This window comes from Malaya genurostris, chromosome 2 (assembly GCF_030247185.1).
Source record: "Malaya genurostris strain Urasoe2022 chromosome 2, Malgen_1.1, whole genome shotgun sequence".
Lineage (NCBI taxonomy): Eukaryota > Metazoa > Arthropoda > Insecta > Diptera > Culicidae > Malaya > Malaya genurostris.
The window spans coordinates 274,943,920-274,967,966 of NC_080571.1; the positions used below are offsets into that span (position 1 = coordinate 274,943,920).

The 24,047-nt window shown below is 36.8% G+C and overlaps 2 protein-coding genes across 2 annotated transcripts in view; both read left to right on the top strand.

Annotated features, from left to right (window-relative positions):
• The window catches only part of LOC131430138 (uncharacterized), a 32,491-nt gene extending 30,319 nt beyond the window's left edge, over positions 1–2,172 (top strand). The window contains exons 8-9 of the mRNA XM_058594860.1: positions 95–322; positions 381–2,172. Coding sequence (XP_058450843.1) covers positions 95–322; positions 381–2,011 — 1,859 coding nt within the window. The 3' untranslated portion in view covers positions 2,012–2,172. The remainder of the gene's footprint in view (positions 1–94; positions 323–380) is intronic.
• A 5,172-nt stretch (positions 2,173–7,344) lies between these two features.
• LOC131430141 (serine/threonine-protein kinase grp) overlaps positions 7,345–24,047 on the top strand; it is a 38,384-nt gene continuing 21,681 nt past the window's right edge. The window contains exon 1 of the mRNA XM_058594864.1: positions 7,345–8,044. The gene's annotated coding sequence lies outside the window, so the exon portion shown is untranslated. The remainder of the gene's footprint in view (positions 8,045–24,047) is intronic.

The following is a 24,047-nucleotide window of genomic DNA, read 5'->3' on the forward strand; positions in this document are numbered from 1 at the left end:
TACGTTGATGTCTAGAAAAGTATTACTATTAAACGGGGTGGTGCTATTTTTATTTCGCTCAGTGTATAATTTCATTCTTTTTCCAACTATTCAGAGAACTATCACACGGTAAAAGGATGCGCAACTGGAACAAACTTCTGCGATGAGACCCAAAACCTCGACTGTCAGCAATGCACTGGATCTATGTGCAACAATGTTCTGTTTCCTGAGGGTCGCCTCCAGTGTTATCAGTGCAGCGATTGTGATCAACTGACAACATCTCAACTACCAGTTCCTTGCAAAACGTATAATTCCGACGACCAATGTTTCACTTACGTTATTGGTAGATTACTTCAGATTTCGCGACGTCCTTAATGTTCATTCTGTTTTGGTTTTTACAGAAAACTCTATCCATCGTGGCTGTCTTTCCCAAACGAGTCTTTCGTGCGACTCTTCGACATATACCTGTTTATCCTGCAATAGTACCGGTTGCAATGATCAACCAAACGAATTGGAAAATATTTTATCATGTGTAGATTGTCATGGAACCACCAACTGCTTAGGTACTACGGAAACCATTGCTTGTGGAGGCACTGTTAAGCTGGGAAATGCAGATATGTGCTACAGTTTTCACAAGAATAATGAGATCCTACAGAAGGGATGTTTACGAAACGCAGAAAGTGCGTGCGATAAACCTGACGATTGCGAACTCTGTTTTTGCAGCGGTTGTAATTTAGTGAATATTCTATCTCCAACCATCCAGTGTTTAGAATGTGAAGGAGACGAATGTGGCGACGAGTTGAGTCTTACTACAGAAAATACTTGTAATGACAAAGCATGTGTATCATTCGTATCACAAGCAGGATTCGTATCAAAAGGGTGCTTAAAGAATTTTGAAGCGGAAGCAATTTGCGCATCATATGGCAGCAAACATGAAGTGTGTGCAGAGCCTGGTTGCAACAATAAACGGTATCCATCCGATAGAATAAAATGCTATCGTTGTACAAACTGTTCGATGCCCTCTACGAGTCCAGAAATATGTTCAAAATACGCAGAAGACGATGGATGCTATTCCTTAATATCTCGTGAAGGAACAATTACGGACAGAGGATGTTTATCCGAGCTACAATCTGAGTGTATTGGACCATACTGCGAAAATTGCTACGAGAATGGTTGTAATGACAAGATATCAGTCGTCACAACAACCGCGTCTCCAGAAGTGACTACCCCATCTAAAGAAACGACAACCCTATCATCTACCGATGGTAATTCTGATCAAACGACGACCGTGTCTTCAGAAGTAACCACCCCATCGAAAGACACGACAACCCTATCATCTACCGATGGTTATTCTGATCAAACGACGACCGTGTCTTCAGAAGTGACCACCCCATCGAAAGACACGACAACCCTATCATCTACCGATGGTAATTCTGATCAAACGACGACCGTGTCTTCAGAAGTTACCACACCATCTGACTTGATGCGTACTTGTATTCAATGTAACGAAACAGCCCTAGATTCAACATGTGCTTGGGGTTATCTAGCTACAGCCGCTGAAAAGTGCACATCCGAAAGTGATACTGATTGCTTCACTTGCTACAAAAACAATCTTATTCTTCGTGGATGTTCATCAGACTTGGCCCAGAGTTTGTGTTCTGATGGAACAATTAACATATGTAATTCAAGTAATGGGTGCAACAATCAAAATCTTAAAACTCAACATTGTGCTATCTGTACAGAAACTTGTGATGGATTAAGGGCTTCATATACAGTGCAACAATGTTCTGGAATAATCAAATACGCTGACCGAGGTTGTTATACGTTGAGAGATGAACGGTTTACAGTCGTAGAAAGAGGTTGCATTGCTTCGCTAACAACTGATACAAGAGCCATATGTAATAGTTCAGACGAAAGATGCGTGATTTGCTACGACGACGGTTGCAATGAAGGATCGACTCTGAAAGTATTGTATAAATTGATTGTCGTGGCGATATTTCTGATACACTTCAAAGGAAAATATATTTTCTAATATATAGTTGGGCAGTTATAATAGTTTTGTCGGCTAAATAAATAAATAAAACAACAAAATACAATATTTTCCGATGACCTAAACGGTTTTGATTATATATTATACAAAATACGACCTTGCATAAAACAACTTGTTTTAAAACCACTGTAGAATAAATTGAACCATATGATAATATTGACAGAATAAACAATACATTCGGCTTCTAATTAGGAATACAACTTCAGATCACTCCGATAGCGCCTCAAAAACATAAGTTTCTCAATACCCTTCGATTAACATATAGTTAGATCAACGTTTTTTATTCTTCGTCTGATGATGTTTTGAATTGTACAGCGTGAAACTAGAAGAGTAAAATTCATTTTGTTTGTTCTACCTCACTTGTGATGACACCAGCTAATTGCATAGCAAAGCTCATTTTCTTCGATGCAGTGAAAGCGGTTAAACCAGTTTTCCATTGCAATTCTTTGTGTTTATTTATTTTTAGAGTCGATTGTTATGTGATGATAGAATCCGATTAGCATAAATGAATTTTTATTATTATCTAATTAAAATCGATTGAAAGACTGACTAATTCAACAGCGTAATGAAAATTTGCGAAAAAAAACTATTACTCTCTACTTCTCATATACAGGGAAATCGTTTTGCCAATTAAACTATTCTGCATGTAAAACACACGAAGAAACATGAGAAAATGAGTATTCTCGGGCGCCACGCAGTTCAATTAATAGTCATACCCTTACGGTATCCACATCGCACGAGATCAGTCCATATAGCGCATCATCAGCCCATTTCACCCTTTGTATTTGATTTTGCGCACATTCCGATCTGTATCGATAGATACCAACAAAAACTTAACACTGCTCTCTACATCTTATCAAAACTACAAAAACAAAAATGTGAGTATTGAGCAGTTCACACCAAATCGTACTGCACCAGAGATGCCAGGTAAAAATTTCAAATATCTGCAGACATGGTCTGTAAATATGGAAAAAAATCTGCAGTCAGCAAGTATGTCTTGCTGGCAGCAATTTCACTATAAAGTATGACACGCAAAACAGACTTGGCGAGCAAAAAAAAAAGGTCGCGGAAATTTCAAAAGTCTGTAAATATAGACGAAAGTCTGCGAGAATTTCAAAAGTCGGCAAAAGTCTGCACAACAAAAAATGTCTGCAGCACTATACCCCAAATCTGCAGATTTACAGATAAATCTGCAGACCTGGCATCTCTGTACTGCACAGTTTGAAAGTGTTCTGAATCAAAAGTGTGATCATAAGTGAAACTGCGGGCAAGATGAGCAGTCACTGACCATAATCTGCCAGGTTAGTGACACAGTAAACTGCTCTGAACTGAGTGCACTCTGACGTCTATAACAGAGTTACCATATTCACAGATTTTTCTGTAATTCTGTAGATTAACTTTCTATTCCTATTATTGTGACGCGATTACGAACTTTTTCATTAATTTCCCAGTAATATTAGTATCAATTATTTGATAATTTCCGGCTTCGTTCCATTTATAAATATTTGTGAGGAGTACGAAGCCAAAAATTTTTGGTGATTAATAGAAAAAAAGTAAACAAAACGAAACCATCACTTTCTAATACAAGGTTTTTTTTAAATATTCACCCGAAATTTTTGTGAATATATCATTTCTAAAATATGTGCTTCTAAGTCAAATTAAATTAGATGCACGAAGATTACATATATACATTTATACGGCTACGCTTCAACCTGTTATGTTATGACATAGATCTATGTTATAAAGTTACACCGACGACACGACCTGCCACTCGCCATTCAAAACTGTATCGCAAATTTAACTACCCCTCAGTAACTGGTAATGTCAAAACGAAATTGCCTGAAAATTTTCGAAAACTGGCAACACAAGTTGATAAATTATTGATTTTGAATAATAGTTACTATAACCTTGGTTACTGTGTATCAAAGACCAAATGAATGTAAACAAAATGAATTCCGAATCGTATAATTGGAGTTGGAAAAGTGCTCCAACATTATTAAGTTTCTGAGCAGTAGATCGATTGGCCACTCTGCACTCTAAAGAGAAGTTATGGGAACTTATTGGTGGATATGGAACTCGTTTGTGGTTACTCACTATGATTTTTTCACTCGCTGGAAGACCTCGTTGAAGCTGGGGTTGATTCGGTTAGTTAAAAATAAAGAACCAAGTATATTAAAAAAGGAAAATATGTAATTCATTACTGTTCTTTATTATAACTTGCAGTGATAATGGCTGAAGCAATTGGTTGATCCCTATTCATTAGTGCTCTCTGATTCACCCAAGTGTCACAGAGGATACAGTGTTTAGAACTACGACTAACGACTCTCTCACATCCTTTGTAAATTATCTCAATTATACGAATTGTCTTCTCTTTTGGCAACTGTTCTAAAATCACTCACTGTGTTCTCGTCTTTCATATGCCGTTGAAACCCTAGGGCCTAGATCACCACAGAAACCGAGTACTTCAGATAAGCAACCAGTTTTTCGGACCGTTACCAAATACGAAACATGACGTACCAACAATCAACGCAGATTCCAAGCACAGCACGGGAATAATCTTTCAGAAATAGCAATACAACGCAAAATATCTGAAAAGTTTTATAAAGCTCTTTTTCTTTTTTTAACGACTAAGTTTAGTAGTCAATATTTCTTTTTTCTTTTTTGCGATATTCTCCTAACCAGAGATCATTTTTTTTTGTAGAAACAGACAATGAAAATTATAGAATGATAGTACTCAAGGGAGAGCAAGGATGTGAAAATATAGAACGGAAAAGAGGGTCATTTTAAGCAAGCAGAAATCTTCTAGTAACTTAACTTTTACCTTCTACCAGAGGAGTTGGGCTTAGGCATCTGAACAATGCGAATCACCCAAGTCTCTGGTATGTCGGAAAGTAGTGATAAAGGTCTTTTACCATTTACTATCCGAACCGGCTATTCGGATAGTAAATGGTAAAAGACCTTTATCACTACTTTCCGACATACCAGAGACTTGGGTGATTCGCATTGTTCAGATGCCTAAGCCCAACTCCTCTGGTAGAAGGTAAAAGTTAAGTTAGCCATTACATCTTTTCTTGGAACATTGGTTAATTTTTTTAAATTATTTTAAAGACAAATTGGTTCTCTTTTCATTCCTATTACGCTTACGCTTACGCTGAATCTGCTATACGTTCTCAAATTGTTTGTTTATTTATTCTTGGGTTTCTTGGTAACTTGTTCCTAGTAACTTAAACAGTGTTGCTCGAGAAGATTATTTTTATCATTCTCAAGGGGTCGCTATATTTATGGTAACTGTCGGTGAATCGTCAACGGACAATTTTAATGCAGATTTTTCTTCGGAGTGCCTGGTCGTGTCGTCGGTTACACCTTTCAGTGACCTTACACGAGACAATATTATTATCAATGCAAAGAGTATTGAGTATTGACAATACTTTGGATCGTGTAGTTGAAATTTCATTGGATTGACGAGAATATTGTCAAAAAATCAAAAAGGGCCACTAAACGCACTCATCAATCCAACAATACTTCCTCGTCGTCGATTCCTCTGTCAGAATCGGAGAGAAATGTCAAATGCACGCCAAAATACCCCTTACAATTGACATTTCATGTGATGATTTGGAATGTGCGTTGCTGAACTGAAGACTGATTTTGCTCCAAGCTCTGCATCGTTATACAAACGTTCGTTACATATATGATACTGAAGAATGTAGATATTTTCTTTCATTCTACCCGAATGTTTTCTAAATAAACCTGAAAGTTAAAGAGGTTATTGACAGAAGAGAAAGTAAATGAGGAACTTTCTTTGGCTTTTGCGACCTAATTAAGTGTTCACGTCGAAGTGTTTATTTTTAGCAGTGTTGGATTTAATTATTTAGTTTGTTCCCTTACCCGCATACGCATGGCTGCCGGATGGCTGATGAAACGCTGCCAGCGGGAAAAATATGGCTGGCAGACATTCTGGTGACCGACTGCCTCACCGCTGCCAGATGCTCAAACGATACAAACGTATCCACCAGGATTTTTCCACATTGAAATCTTTGACATTTTCAGCGAAGGTGAGAAGATGAAAACGCTCGGCTAACTTAGATACAGGCGACTTTGTTTTGTCAAATTGGATTTGACAACCGTCACTGAATCAATTTTGGTAGCCGTCTGGTGGCCATGGCTGCCCAGATAGCCAAAACGCTATGCGGGTACTAGCAATAACAGATGTTTAACAATATGATTGTTTGTTAGTAGCTTACAATTTCAAAACGTTTTCGCCTTTTGTATTACATTCTGATTATCTCACAAGACATATCGACCGTCCCAAGACAAAAGGGCCTAACTGCAAATGACAGTTTCTCTTTGTTTACTTTTCCTTTTACGATTTACCGAACAGATTTTATATTTGACGCTTTACTCTTCGCAAAACTTTCAAGGTAAAACTACAAGCTTTCGATTTATATTGGAAACTTTAGAGAATCTGCAATAATGGCTTCGTAATAATTAAAAGAGAAAGTAAACAAAGAGAGGCTCTCATTTACAGTTAGGCCCTTTTGTCGTGGGACTATCGATATGTTACACGACGTAAAATACACTGGTGGCGTGATAAGACAGTTTTGGTTGTGTTGGTAATTTTCTCACGAAATTAAGTATGGCGCGCCGGGATTCAAGTACGTAAACATAAACAAACGATCAGTTCAGATCAGGATTTCACTTCTAAGTTACTCCAGTTGTCGCGCAGCCTGGCGAATCTTTGGCACTATTTGAAAATCTAGACATTTTTTCTTCAAGGGCTTTCAAGGTAACGTCGAAATATAGAAAATTTTACACACATCCGATTCTGTTCATTTCGTTGGAGGAAGGATTTGGCGGATCGCACTGTGGTATCTATTACAGTTATCATGGATAATGGAGTGATTGTGCTGTGGGTAGCATTTCAAATGCAGGTCATGAAAACGATTGAAACATCCCGGAACAAAACACCGAATTTCACTGTCAATATTTTCGCAAACAGAACCAACTCTAAATAATTTCATAAAAGCAACTCCCGAAACGTCATTTGTTTATGTTTTTTCTTCTTCACGTCTCTCTGTTATTCCAAAATAAAATGACAACCGCACTAACACATAGAGAAACGTGATCACCAGGGTATTTTACATCGTGGGTATGTTAGACAAGACGCATGCGTTCCAATTCAACACCGGTGGGCATTAGCAATTCTGATTTGTCATCCATTTTGTACTAAAAGATCAACATCCCATCAAACGTCAAAGCCGGTTCGCGTTGTCAACGGCGCAACAGCAAACGTCGAACGAACAAAAGCCGGCTAAATTTCATTTTCTCAATCGTCCTTGTCGCGTTCAGTTCTTTGGGAGCATTTCGCTTCGTCGTGTGTAAAAGCATTTTCAACCTTGGTTCGTAGTGCGGTTTGCTGACATTTTTCTTTAATTTAAAGTTAAAATCCATTTGTCGGGTTTGTTGCTTTGCAATGACCGATTCTAACTTTTTCGTGGTATCGCTCCTAATTTTCAAAATTAAACTAATGGAGAGTGCATTTTTGATGCGTCGAACAAGTTTTCGCATCCTCGTACAGTAGAAGAGAGTGGGCGTCATCGAAGGACGAAACGCGTTCCGCAACAAAAAGAAGCTTTCGCGCAGGAGAAGGAATAATCCATCAAAAGGCGATAAAGAAGTGAAATAGGTTGCGCTGGCTGGAGTTGTGTTCGTGCGAGAGTGGCACAAATTTTTGGTCGAGTTCTACGGAGAAGTTCAGTTGCTGCCGATATAGAGTGTGCAACGGTGTGTGTGTGCGTTCTGCCATTTGCCATCCAGCCACATTTTTCTCCATTCTTTTGGCATACACCGCACAAAGAAGTAACCGAAAAAACGATACTTAATCCATAGACCTGTGAAGTAGTTTTGTTAAAAAAAATCATTTAGTGTTCAAATTTCGCTGATTCACAAACCGATTGGCTTTGATAAGTGGTGTCCATGAAATTGGAACTCAATCTGGCAAAGGCAAACAGCTGAGAGGTAAGTTCATTTTTTAGATTTAGTTGGTCAGAATGAAAAATTCGTGTTCATGTTAGCGTCTGTCCTGTGATACATTAAAGTCCACAACGGAAACGTTCCAAGGTTCCAAACGATTCCTGAAAAATGCAATGTCCATCATGAAAGTACCGGAGATGCGATTTTATTTGCTGTTTTTTCTGCAATCACGAGCGGTCAAAACAGTGTTGCTAGTTTTGTGGTCGTAGATATAGAAAACTAAAAAGTATTGAATTTTTATATTTTCTAAATTTTAGCTGTTTTTCAAAGAAGGGTAAATCTAACATTGACAAACATTGATGAATGCTTCGACTTCTTGTTATCAATTTTATTTCTTATTAAGAAATTATCGTATATTCTCAGATAAACTTTTGATAAACCGATGAACTGTTGATTTATCTTTAAAAGATATGCAATTTTTTCCACTTTTGCTCTATATTCAGTGAATAAATCAACATAAAAAGAGTTTCGTACTTTTCGATTTGTTAACTTCTATGCTCCCTGTGTGGAATATGAAGTTACTCCATAACGTATTTTTCGTTAAATTGACTTGTTTCCGCAACTAAGCCAAATCTGCGGTAGTTTTGCCGTCTCGTTTAATATTTCCAGTAGTAAAAAGTTTGGAAACCATCTGAAATAACGAAAATAAATAATTTTGCCCTTCCTTTCTAGCAATTGTAGTATTGTCCTGTTTGTTGGCACGGAACACGCAGGGCGAAACTCAGATAAACAATTAGAATGACAGTTCCACCCTTTATAGTTATTTGTATTAATAAGATTAAGATTTTTGTATAATCCGATTTTTTTGGCAAAATTCTCTGTCGATTTGTCAAATGGCCGTAAGAGCAAGTGATATTTTATTTTCGTAGTAATTCCCTTCTATTAATTACTGAGCGGTTTCGAAGTATACCAATCAACTCTTTGTATAATATGATATCCGAAACTTTCAACTTACAAACAGAATTATTAAATCTACGAATACTTTTATAATCGCGTCACAATAATCGAAAGAGAAATTAAACAAAGAGAAACTGTTACTTGCTCATACGACCTGTTGAAAAATCGACCGATAATAGTAGGATTTTGAAGCATTTATTCGTACACGCTTAGAAAAAGTTACTCAGAGTTTGAGTACTAGTTACTCATTTTCAAATGATACATGGAAACGTCAAAAATTGAGTAGTTATCATCAATGATATTGAGTAACTTCTACTCTAAATTTGAGTTTAACGCAAGAACTCGTTTTTTTGTCACTATTCGCAAGATCAGTCTAAAAGTTGTAAAAACCATTTGTAGCAACAGGTTGTATTTTTTGTTAGTGAGATCGCGTGTTTCGAGGGTGAGTCGCTTAACACAAACGGTGTTGTGTCTGCGAAAAACCGGAATGATAAAATCCGTGTTTTGGTTCAGAATGGAAACGAATATGCTCAAATGTCATTTGTGAGGAATAAGTGTATGATTGGTGCCTGAGCATAACTGACATGTATGTTAATTTGCGATTGACACACAACTCCAAGCGACCACCACTTTATATAGTATTGAGTTCAATTACCTAATATTTTAATACAATACACTCAGAAAAGGAGCAATTTTTTTGCAAATTTGGTAAATGTGAAATAAAATTTCACTCAAAATTTGAGTGATTTGATTTTTGGTACACGTACAAATTAAGTATTACTCAGTAAATGAGTAGATTTTACCCAAATATCGTTTCCAGTGGAAGAACTCAAATTTGAGTAACTTTGGAGTTACTCTAAATTAGAGTTGTTCCACTTTTTCTGTAGATGAGTGAGATCTTACTCATTTTTGAGTAACTATTTTTAAGCGTGTAGGAGAGAGAAATTCGATTTGTTTACTTTTGATTCGCCTTTTTTTTAAACAACTGATTTATTTAAATTTTGTTCGAATTAATAGGAACATTTCGTCACTGTAACCTGACGTTTGACGTTTCGACTATAGTTCAGAGTGGTGTAATGGTGGATGTTTCTCTTTTGCTTGGTATGACCAATCAGAGCTTTGCTTTCTAAACCCATTCAGCGGAATGGTGCGTCTCTTACTTTTAATATTATAGTTTTTGATATGGAAACCAATAATTCTGCTGCAATTTAAAAATATAGCAACCATTATGAGACAGTGCTCATTAGTAATAGAAATCTCGATCTTTGAATCCAAATTGAAGCGCTGTGAAATTTCTTAGAAGTAGATGTAGTGTAGATGATCTATATAGAATTTGATGAACTATACATGCCACAAGCATGTTTTCGACTTGTTTTTCAGATATAGCTGCTTCCGATCTTTCGGGATATAACTGATTCAAATTGTGATCAAACTTTCCTGTTAGTTTGCTATTCTTGATGGCATTTTCGATAGACGATCGGAAGCTTGGAAAGACCAGTCCAAGATGTCATTTTCCTTTTTTCATGTGCGACAACTTCGAATCATTGTTCCCTCGAATAGATCAATTTCTATTTTTTGGTCCAAACAGTACGGCCGAAATCATAAGACTTGATTTAAAAAAATTTGAGGAGTTTCGCTGTATTCATATTTTAAAATGTTGCTCCAATCTTAAATGTCCCGGGTTGGCGGGAAGAATCATCTGCGAAGTCTGTTGAAACAGAAAGGTCAAATTCCAGAAAAGGAATGTAATGCCAAGACTCTGCTTTGTTCCAATCTTAAACTTGGTCGCGCGAATTAAACGACCCTGTTGAGTTAAGATGGAACAATTTTACTGTGAAGCAAATGAAATAGTATCGAAGCCGAAACTTGTTTGAACAGTTGAACTCGCTGCCTTCGTACAGACTCCACTAAAGAGCAAATTCAGCAGCTGCAAAATTCATATGGGCGGTCTATAACATAACTGAATCTGAAACAAACGTGTCCCCAGCAAACCGTTTTACTATTTTTCACCTGGAGCTGTTAGCGGAATATATTCAACAGTTGCACTATTTATGTACCATTTAATTCCACTATTTCACTGTCACGTTATTACACTTTCACAAAGTCACTATACTTTAATGAAGCATAACAATCGTTACAATACAGATGCGCGTATTTCGGAATGTTATTTACATCCTTCTTCAGTGTATCGGTTTTATAAGTTTGTTTTGCTCAAAATTTTATTATCTTTATCTTTATCTATTATTTATTTTTTAAATTATACTGCAGAAGCTGTGAGGTAGATTCATATACATTATTACAATATAATTTAAATATTTTTTGGATTGGGGATAATTTTTATCATTCAAATGCTTTAAAGAGTCAAACTCTTCAAGGACGACATATATCATAAAAAAGAATAGGAATTGTGTCAGATAGAACCTCGTAAAAAAGTTATAAAAAAAATTTCTCGGAAAGCTGAGAATAAATATCTTTTTATTAACTGTACGTTGAATGAATGAATAATATAGTGAAAAGGAACCATCAAATTTGAAACATTAACTGGTTAATAAAATTAGAAAAAGGAACTCCTTAAAATATGTTATTAAAATGAGCAGAAATTAAACGAATTCTGCGATATTTCCGTTCTCTTTTTGCATTTATCCTGTTTTTCATTTGCTACAGATAGTGGTAGACATTTTTTCACATCTTCCCAGATGGTTTGTGCACACTGAGATTATCATCAATTACAATTACCCATATCTATTTTTACACTGTGTAATATCGTGCCAAATTGAAACAGGGCGAAAAAAGGGCGTGTTACTTCGAGAAATCTTGCACAAACATTTTTGCAGTTTTGGAAAAGAATTCAAGGGTGTCTGATTTTGTTACACTGATCTACACTGAGGTCTTTTTTACGCGGTTTTTACATGGATTTCCGAAGTGTAGTTATAAAAATAGGTTACATTTAAAAACACTGCAATCTTTGTCATACTTGAAAAAATATGTTGTCAAAAATCATCCGTGCTGAAATTTAAATATGCAAAATGTCATGAAAAATCATACATACAAAAGTTTTTGTTTTGAGTGGAAACATATATTGGAGAAGCCAAATGAATGGAAAACTTGCAGAAAAGATGATTTTTTGGAAAAAGATACCGATGTCTCGGACTGGTTTAACACTTGCCCTTCTCGCACCGTATAATATTGTGGTCCCTGCAAGGATTTGTAATCGAGTTTCACGTAGGTTTCGTCGTCCATGATTATGCAGTTCAAATTTCCAGCAAGAATCGTATTGTACCGCTTTCGAACTCTCGGCCTGATCGATGCTTCTTGTTTCGGACTACGTTTTGATTGTTTCTGCTTCTTATAGGTTCGAAGATTCAAACGTTCCTTAGTACGAAGAACATTTGACTTCGAAGTGCCCATTTTTTTTTGGCCACATCCCGAACTGAAACCTCCTTCTTTTGCTCAAACGCCTTCAGTATACGTTTATCCAACTGAGGGTTAGCAGGACCTTTTTTCGACCCGTTTTCGGTTTATCCTCAAAGGTGTTATCCTCACCGAACTTCGTGATTGCATTTTGCACGGCTTTTTCACTTACTCCTTTTATTTTTGCTACCTTTCTCAGTGACAGTCCGCGTTCTGTGCACCATTTGTACACAATTTTTCGACGTTGTTCTGCTAAAAGTCCACGCATTTCGAAACAAACTAATGAAAACGAATAAACAACTGCATAAGTGGTTAGAAAAGAGTGTAAACAACAGGACAGCCATAAAAATTGACAGATTCTGAACCATTGCGAAATGGCAGCGGTTTTTGGTTGCTTTCTGGGACAGTCTATCACAATGCATAAGAACGCAGGTTCGAACCCTGTCTCTGAGCCTATCTTTTTCCAATCTTTTCTGTAAGTTGTTCATTCATTTGGCATCTCTAATATATGTTTCCACTCAGTCATAGCAAAAACTCAACTTTGTTATGGCCACTTTACGTCAAACCAACTAAAAATTAAAAAATACGTACAACAGTTTTGAGAATCGCATTTAATTTTATTTCTTAACATCGCTTTATCATGCAGCGCTTGAAACTCTTACTACAGAGATAAGGGGGAAAATCACTTTCACAAAAATGTCGATATCCCCGTTAAAATTGGACGGATTGTACCAATTTATGTTTTGTTAGACAGCTATTGTCATGAGGTATCTTAGTCTTGAAAAATATTTTGTTTTCAAGAACAAAATATGACAGATATTGTCAGAAATTTTTTTTTTTGGCAAAACTCCTCCTTCAAAAGTTTGAACCAATTCTATGCCTATTTGATGCTTCTAAGAGGTTCAAACTTGATTCTACACTTAGACAAAATGATCTCTAAAAGGCATAAGAACAATTTATGATTTTCAGATAAATCGATTATAAATGGTTTTCACAAGTTTGTCTTATGATATGATATGATATGATATGATATGGTTACTTTTGTTCTGTGATTTAATTCAGACATTGCTTTTTACATTTCATGAACTGTTAAAAAATCGTTTTGAAGATATTCTCAGTTTAAACCAATTTGTACTAAAAACTAATAACATTTCATATAATTGCGATTTTAACGACTCGTGGATCCTATAGCTAGGGAATACAAGTTGAATTTTCTGCTAAATCGAGAAAAAAATTAAGTTTTCTTTTGTTATGATACATTTTTTCTTAATTTATTATACTGTATTCGGATGCGTAATTAATCCTTTTTCGCTTGAATTTTTGTCATTACCAATTCCTAAAATGCCATTTTCACATTATAGTCTGAAATACATAAAGTGGAATGGAAGTGATTTCTGCTCGGTTTATAAATTCTAGTCTTATGGAACCTTTATATGATGTTTCCTCGGTGTACAACAAGAACAAGGAAACCACGACTACTACCCAAAGCCACCGAGGTGACTCAGACCGAGTCGGCGAATGACCAGCTGGAAGCGGCTGCCTCTTGAAAGCAAACCTGTAATTCACTTGTTTATGTTTTCTACTCTGAACTAGACAGAAAAAATTGAATGACTTTATGTTATGCCAAATGAACATTTTGTCAAACGAATTTATGCCAAATCAAAATTTCTCATACCCATTTAATATAAATCTGTTGCGCTATTGAACGTTTCGCGAAAAAATGGTCTTGTTGCTTCCTTGCGCGAGACGTTAGTTTCCGTCAATGGGACAATCTGCCAACACTGCCCGATCAGAAGGTTGCGCTCTCTCTGTTGCTATGCGAGGATCAGCCTATGGGAAAATGGGAGACCTGTTTTTTTCTGCTGCTTCAGAGTTTCACACCAACATATATCCATGGCTGCTGAAAAGGAACATGCAAAAAGGAATCAGAAATATCGAATTTTTCTTCCTCGGAGAGATAACAGAAGAAATGCATGGAGAGAAAAAAAAATACTGCTGCACTACTGGTCGGATGCACCATGCGATGACTTATGTATGGTAGATTGGACAATGTAATACATAAGCCGCTGGTCTCACCCTTCACCGTCTCAGGGAAGGAAAGGCTCCAGATAAGAGCGGACGGAAAGAGCTTTGCGTTAATCCGGTCTTTCGGTTTGAGCGGTGATGCTACACCAGCTGGAGGAAGTTGGGTGAGATCCCGGCTACGAAAGGAACTGGTTTCTCCTTTTGTTTCGTTTTATTTGCTCTTCCAGTGTACTTTGTGAAAATTATTCAAATCAGATGTTTGTACTTCATTTGAATATAACGAGATACGTTCGAGGCCACTTCTGTTTGGCCATCCGAAGGCGTCCATGCTTGATTGTTTGAATCTGTGGTATCTACGGGTGTCTATGTCGTAACAGATGAATGAAGGATTTCTAGTATTTGTAACTAAAGCTCTAATTTTTCCAAAAACAAATAAAAAGCTAAAAAGCAACCAAACTCTGACCTTCATATTGTTCCGAAATTCATCTGATTTTCTTCGTCACCTACCATTCTGTTCAGTGTACAAATACGAGGTGGATCTCTCGAAATTGTTTGTTTACTAAAAAGTAATGGCACTTTTAATGATCGTGTAAGGTCTACGATTTCAGTTATGACACGAGTAATGATGGAATTCCGGATGTTCCATCATTACCAACAGTATTTCTTCTTCTTATTTTTTTTGTGGAAGTGCTGAATATCTTTAGAGCTATACGCGAAAAAATGACAAAGGGTAGATTTAAATTGTTAATATTTCATTACCCTTAACGTTTCAATGGCAAATCAAATTTATTTTCAGCTAAACGAAAATAAAAATATTGCTATTGCTATTGCTGGAGTAGTTACAAATACTCATCATTAATAATGAACGTGTAATGCTAAAAAGTAATGATGTACAGTAATGCAGTAATGACGAGCGTTTGAGCAGAAGTGTCATTACTTAGTAATGACACTTTTAATGATCGTGTAAGGGCCGCTTTTCAGAAGGAAAAGAGGAACATTTTTAGTTGTCCCTAAAACAAGTATTGGAGACGGTGTGTACCTACAGGCTTTATTTTATCTACTGACGTTTTCCTTTAATTTCGAATTCGGTCTTGCGGAAAACTACAATTGCTCTACCAGCAAACTAGTGCTTCATCTACGGTCAGAAATGGCATCTTCTCGGCCGAGGTGTAGGTGTCAATTCTTTCTTTGATGTTGTGTAGTATTTTCTTTCTACTGCATTAGCAGTGCTAATTCTTTTTGCTGATTTTAGGGAACTGGTTCTGGTACGCACTTGTGACACAAAAGTATAATCTCATCAAAACCGATGAATACAGCGAGAATGACAGTTGGAATAGACGGAAGAAATGAAACATGTGAGAAGCGGACATGAAATCAGCAAATAAATGACCAGAAATCGCTGTGGAAAGCTCAATAAGAAAAAAAAGTACCGACAGCTTATTGAACGCGAGTACAAAGACGCGGACCAGTTGAGCCAACAAAAAAAAAGAGTTCACGGATGAGAAGAAACAATGGGAAACCCCGGGTTGGCATGGATATTCGGTGATACATACGCGCGTGTAAATACTTGCTCTGGTCAACATCCACATGGGGTTCGAGGTGCCGTCCGTCCGTCCATATGTGTGGGAGAGCATGATGTAGAATTAACGTTGAGCAATTTTTGCTGTGCAGTGCGGTCAACTCAACGCAATGTTCGTAATTTGGGACCTCATGGCGAACGTAGCGAATTTGGACCCGTTCGAAATGACTACGTGGTTCAGTTTAAAACAGCAATCATTATAGGGTGATTGTACCAAACAGTCATCTCATTAGCAGAATAACCACGTTATTTTGCGGATTACTTGACTGGCCAATCAACGAATTGCTATAAAATCGGATACAATATCTTCGTTTCGGCTTTAAGAAATAATATCATAGGAAAATTTATTTGACAAAAGGTAAAATATTGCTGATGTTGCAACGCGAAAATTTGAAGCGAGTGCTACAATTTTCATCTTACTTTTTGAGCCGATGCATCGAATAGAGATAACAGATTTCACTCCAATGGTTTTACTATATAGGTTGTTTTAAAAAATCTACGTTTGTCACAAAGACATAACTGGATGTCGTGAATACGAATAAAAACTTCACGTTTTTTTATACTTCCAAATATTAATTAGTTGATCGATTGTGTGAATTCTGCATGCCTCCCTCTTTTCACTACAAGAATTAGAAACGATGCACCTCAACTAAAGTACGGATCAGTTACATCAAACATTCTGAAACACAATTCAATATTACGAAATAATGATAAAATAATGGTGGTTCTGGAACAAATCCTTCTATGAAGGAGTTCGTCATGGAGAGGGACGAGTTGAGTTCTTATTCCGATGGTTACCGCTTCCGTCGTGTATTTCCAGGCTGACCAGCTGTCCGTGGGTACGATACTGAAATGGTTGGTGAACATATAGCGTTCACAACCGATTACAATCTTCCAGTAAAGAAAACAACTCACTGGATTGATCAATGATACAATAGGCCTGTGATATAAAAAGGACCGCATATAGTAGAGTGAAGTAAGATTTCGCATAATTCTTTGAAAATATATTAATGATTCTAAAATAAATCTATTTGAAAAATTCAGGAATAAGGAACTGGACCTGCGTTCAACAACTAAATTTTGAACTTAGAACAGACTCAGAGTTCCAGAATCCAGTTCCTGCACACAGGCTTTGAATTCTAAACCTGTATTCTGGAACTAACGAAACCCGAAAGTCCAGATTTCAATCCAAAATTCAGTTCGCGAATCCAGATCCAGAAATTGGAAACCGAATGCATTTACTGATCTATTGCTGCTGTCAGTTTAGGGCGACTTCTCGCCACGACGTCCGAAAAGCGAATGAGAACTGCAACCTGAGCCTTTGAGGTTTTTAATCACGCTAGTTCCATCAAAAGCACAAGATATTTTTTCGACCACGGTTCTTCTTTTAATACACGTTCAGTTGAAAATTTAGGCTGATGTGTGCCTGACTACCTCGATACCGCCGTCCGTGCAAGCTAAAGTAAAAAGTTTGTCGCATTGTTTTCAGATTTTGAGCAAACTTAATTTTTAAGTTGTTTGTGGTTATCTCACACTGTTCAAAATATAATCCAAAATTCCTGATCATATTTTGATTAATTTATGTGGCTGCGTTTAACACAAGTCGAGATATTCACGATTAACTTCTGCCCATTCTTCCACATGGCGAATTTTGAAAAGGTGCCTCATAGTAAAGTAAGTCATATTCATTGGTAAAATTTGAAAGAGAATGTCTTATTGTTACATTCGTCGTTTTGAACATTTTATACAGATATGTTAACAAAAACGGCTCCAGTTGTTTGTTTACGTTTCGTTTTTGACGTTTGCGATCGGGATCGAATCATGGATCGTCGAGTCTCCATCAACCGAGCGAAGAAAGGATTTTGCTTTATTATTGCATAAAATACTTATCACAAAAGTTCGGGGGATTAGAGATATTAATGTTCACTGTACTTCAATTTAGAAAATCGTTTTATTTTTTGCATCGTCGCACTAGATTTCACTATTACACTATTCACTATCACACTATTCACTATTTACGTGAATACGAATAAAATGGACACGCTTCCTTCAAAAATTCTTTGATAATAAACGATGTTGAATGCACTCTATTAGAATACTTCTGTTCTGTTCAATATTTACGAATACCCAAGATATATTCGAAAAGTAGAGCCATTTTGTATTAAAAAACTACAAGGATCAGCCCCATGGGGTTGTTCGAGCTATTGATGTGGAACAAGTTTGTTACGCGTCTTTTTTACGAGGTACGCGGTGCGTATCTCCCACGTAACAAAAGACCTCAGTGTATTAAGATTCAACATCGAACATGCGAACCCGAACTTTGATCGCCTTGATTCGTGTTTGAAATTACATTAATATCCCAAATATTGCAATTATACCTACGTGCATACTAGCGTAACGGATTTCGATATTTAAGCTATTTTTCGCCAAGCTTGTATTTAAGTTTTGCATGCATGCTGTTATTTTTATAGTGTTAAGTTTCTCTACCGTTCTGCGATTTAGATTGAAGTGCTTTTCTCATTATCAATCGAGTTCATCTTATATAATTTAGAAATTAATCTTAAGCACTCAAAATCTATCTTGGGATAGTTTTCAATTTCTCAGGAGAAACGACATAACATGGAATTTCATCCTAGCTTGCATGACACAAGATCAGAGCATACCAATTAAAGCTTCAAATTGTTTTATGGCACTCTTTGTCTTGCTGTCTAGCAACAATCTACCTCTAGCATGCTACACGTAGGACTGAAATGTTAGCTATAATTTTGCTTCTATTTATAGATTCGTGTGCTTTTGCATCATAACATCTTCGCTTTTGCATCGATTGATCATTCAGAGCGATGCTTTCCCTTTGAAATATCGCTTACTCCTTCAAAACCGTCGTCTATGGCAGGGAAATCCGATATGCCGGAGATTTTTGCGAATAAAATAGGACACCTTTAGCTATTAATCAACATTTTAAATATAAATAATTAAAAATACATGGCTATGAACATACAAATCAATACGTAGAAATATTTCCAATCAATGGGTAAAATAATATTACTGATTGAAACTTAACTGGCTGAGTTGTAAGTGTCCAAAAGCTGACCACATTTCTACTTGTATTTACCCTTGAATTTTTAATTTGCACCCCTATATGGAAAACAAAGATGTGTTCCACATCAAAAATATAATCATATGATACTGAATAGAAACTTATCCTGCGAGTTAAATCAGTTTTCAACGGTGTTCTAAAGCTTCTTGTCATTCACAAACTTCGTCCACCGAACCATGCTTTTTTAAATGTACCGTAAAAAGAAGCCGTTGCTGGGGGTGCAAGGACGAAACCAGTGGTGGTGAAAATCCCTAATGAAAATCATAACACATCGCTTACTTCACAACAGGCGGAGCAAAGAATATCGCAGACATTGTTCCTTGTACGCAGAGATGGGCAAATGACTAAAGCATCAAAACCACATCAGAAATAGCTGTACGAGTATATGTGTGTGTATAACCTATTCCAATCTCCACTGTCTGGCAGCGGTTTACAGAAAAAATATGTTTCCATATGTTTTGTTCATACAGCGCATACAAATGTAAATGATTATTATTAATACATGCAAGAAAACCACTGTACTCATTACGTTTTTGTATGCCTACAACAATTTTGTTTTCTACTTACAAAATGTAAATCATATATTATAATAGGAACATTTCTGAAGAACGAAAAAAGGTTTCGGAATAAGTTCTTTTTTTTTCGGAATAAGTTCTTTTTTTTTACAATAACACCTAGAATTTGTATACGAAATACATGTACATGTAAGTACAAGTGTATGTACATGTAAGTACATCATTCCAGTATATATGGATGATAGTGCTATAGAAGTGCGTGTGCATGATCTTCGTTCAAGCGTCACCGATTCTTATATTGGCAAAGCTATGTCCCAATGCGGAGAGATTCTCTCTATCGAAAAAGAAAAGTTGAAGAACTTTTTCCCCGGTATTCTAAATGGCGTGAAGAAGCCTATACCTTCTTATGTGATTTTCGGTCAAGATACAAGAAATCCGTGCAAATCACTTGTTACCTATGACATTCAGATGGCCACATGTCAATATTGCCAAAAAGCTGTTCACTACGGTAAGCCATGTGATAAACTGGACAAGGAGGCAACCACACCAAAAGACAACGGTGCTTCCTTCACATAAACCCTAAGCAACCCCAGTACACCTGTGACAGCCGCCAACAACAATGAAGCATCCCCTTCAACGAAACCATCAGTATCCTCTATATAACAAAGTACACCGGCTGCAGTTAATAACTTACCCTCCAACCAACCAGCAATTGCAACCAATATACCACAAGGTGCATCTACAGCAACTAGCGACGAAGTGCCCCTCAATCCTCGCAGCTCCTCTCCCCCTAGAAAAAGAGTGACAACGAGATCCAACTCAAAAAAAAATTATTTAAAAATCGGCTCAATCGGCCACGTAAAGCTTGTACGCAAATAGACCTGAATAAAAAATATCTATTAAATAAAAAAAACATACTTTGTTATTGGTTTTTTAATTAATGTTAGTCTATTGATGATATTAGAGCACCATCACGGTATTTCCGAATAAATTTCTAATACGTCACCACTATTGAGTTACTTATCAACCACCCTACGCGCACAGAAGGTTTTCAGGAAGGTTCAGTTTTTGTTCTTCGTCGAATTTTTTCATCATGTATTTGCAAAGGGATGAGGTTATGAAAATTAATTTAATCATATCATATCAAATGTAGTCAATATGCGAACTTTTTTCTTAAATATCAACGAGAAGAATGTTCGCTATTGAACTTTCCGCAACTGATTTTTTGTCATGTGAAATAAACTTCAGTTAGAATCTGCACTATTAGAAAAAATATAATTTACGCCTGACGTAAATTCAAGCATGCCGTAATTTCTTCGGTGATGACCATTGCAGTAAAACTTCATTCAGTTCAATTAAAACCGAATGTTGCACATACTGACGATCACTGTACTGCCGTAAACTTCGCATTCTTTCAAACACAAGCTTCGCTGACGTACCAAACGGGCAGCAATCAGTTCTTCATTCGTTTCTCTTTCAGTCGAAGCTCAGTTAAACCACCGTCAGTTGATCTCTTGAAATAACATAATATCTCTTTCAATTGTTCGAGAGAGCGGCCTTCAAACGGCCAGCGGTTCATGTAAACATTCGAATTGGTTGGAAACCACTTATAGTATCTAAAGATATCAACTACAGAATAAGCATAAATCAATTGTTTCCTTTTTCTGTTTTCAATTTAATACTTTGGAACACGTCTCATTACGTTTCATACAGTCGAAAATTATCGATTTCAACTTACTGATGATAATCGAAAATTTAAGTCAGAACCGCCACCCTCCACTTATAATTCTGGTCGGAGAGAATTTCGGTTATCGTGTTGATGTTCATACCTATTCTTTCGAACTTGCTCACTACCAGCAGCGAAGACAACGAAACTGGTAGACTACTTGGCACTGGAAACTGAGCAAGCAATTTTCATCTTATAATATTCGATTGAATCGCGACGCTCCTTTTATGTGCATTTATAAGAATGTAAATGTTTTTTAAGTGTGTGGTTTGCAAAGTTAGTTTTTTGATCGATGATTTTTTGTTCTCAAATCAATTTTTCATTTCGCCAATCTCAGTCCTCAGAGACTTATGTTTATTTTTCGGGACACCACCAGATATAGACGTTTTGTGCTTTTCTAAGACAAAAACAAGACGCATATCTTCGAAAACTTGCATATTTCGCACAAAAAATTTCGCCTAAAATAGCAAAAAAAAATCTAAATTTTGTTCCAGTATATTAAATCTCTGCTGAACCAGAAACGGTTCTGCCAAAAACTCCTACGAAGATTGCAGCATGATAAGACAGGTTCTGATATTATGATTCATAATGTGTGAGTTTATATGCCACCCCTGAGCCATAAAATCCCTTTCCCATCAAAAGTGAGGGGATGTAATAGAATGTTGTACATACTGCATGGAAATCACTTGGATTGGATTGTATAACAATATCCAGATTAAACACCAGAGAGGTGTAGCTAGCGTTGTCACGAACTCATACCCAGAGTGTAACAAAGTCTCGTTAGACCGGCAAACCACTAACTGGTAGGATAAAAATTGGGGTTTCTGTTGCTGGACGGAGATCATATCGGGGTATGATTGAACTCCGTGAGCGAGAGAAGGCAGCTCACCACACCTTTACAACTACACAGCGGACGAGTACAGCCAAGTTAACTATCGGCACGTGGCTGTATTTGTGTCGCCTCGTCCGGAGAGTGGGTGGTTCGGACAATGCGTGTGAGCAGAGGACTTCTGTTGTGTATGTGTGTGTGTGTGTGTGTGTGGGTATCTAACCAAGGAAAGGTTCACCACACACCACGTCACTGGAATTCCGAAGAACGTGTTAACCTCCAGTATTGATTCTCGACCTGCCCCAGTCTGACTATTACCGACTCTCTCACCGTTGGCGCAGCACCAAATGTTCGACCTTATCAGCCATACTTTGTCGTGAACCACCCTCACATCTTCTCCCAGAAACGACTTCCGGCAGTTGATCTCGCGGAAATTTAAAATCAATATTCGGTTTCCCGAAGCGAAAACGGGATTCTGGTGTCTGACATACATTCCTTGAACGGCGTCAGAGCGCTCGCTATCTGCTGTCGCTAATCGCACAACCAGAATAGGCTATTTTTCGTTAATTCACGTTGCACATCAGCGTATTTTTTTTGCTGATAAAGTTGCAGCAGTCGCATGTACCATGCATTGAGGCACACTGGCCCGGTATATGCTGCGGCTTCCGTCTACTGTTATGGCTCATCCGCTTCCATACGTCGTCGATAGAAGTGAGGAAGAGGGCCTTAGTTTCCACTCGTTGCGAGTCGGATAAGGCGTAGTATCGGTTGACAAATCTTCCAAAGCCGAATCGAAGCACTTTTTATGTGCTTCTCTGCAGCAATAGAATCACCTAATCAAAGCACATTGCTGCTTTTTTACTATCTATCGTTTTTGGTATGTTGATTTGAAACAACATTGCGAATTCAAGGGTTAAACACAAATATTAATATAGACCTAGACCTTTTTTTAACAAAAATTCAATTTCAATAAATTCAGTATGAAGGAAAATATACCGTTAATATTCTTTGTTACCGAACAATACCTAGGGTATTGGCGCAATATTATACTTAGCTAATTCCAACAATGTATCATTTTATAAAAGAACTGAATAATATTTAAACAAGATCTTTTTTTAAATGGAATTACAACTGGCTTGTAAGATGTTCACTAAAAATATCTAGTTTGTTATGCACTGCATATTAGTATATAAGTGGATAATACTTTACCATTTCTCATGAATTTTTGAAACAATTATAGCCACTTTTTGTCCAAGAAACAATTATAGCCACTTTTTGTCAAAGTGGATATCAATAATTTATATTTTACAATTCTTAAATTGGGTTTGATATTCTTTTAAATCGCTATACAATTTGTATTTTCAACTCCGGTTTGACAAGTAACTTATTGAAATTATTTTATATTGTTCATTATTGTAAAATCAATAGACACATTGTAGTCCTAATCAAGGATGGCTTTTATCGTATCAAAGAACGTTCACTGGCAACTCTTCAACGATTGAATCAGTGCCATCAAAGAAAGTTGGAAATCATTGCAACAACAAAAACCCGGCATGGCTCATTTAACATAGAATCGACACCAGTGCGAGAGACATTTCTGAGAATCAAAGGTTAGCACGCTGCTGTGGGGATCCTCTCTGAAGCAACAAACGGTCGCTTATTCTCGTTTCGCGATCCGATTCTATACAGGCAGTTGATAATTGCGATAGAATCATTTTATTATTGCCGCTTATTCTAACTATGTGCATATAATCTTTGTATAAGTTGTGTCTATGAGTATGTATGTGAATGCTCCACACAAGGGTTTTGAAATATTGCAACCTAGTATGAGAATCATCATTGAGAAACTCGAGTTCTTGTAGCATCTTCTACCGGATTAAAAATGTTGTATACCATATAGATAGCAATA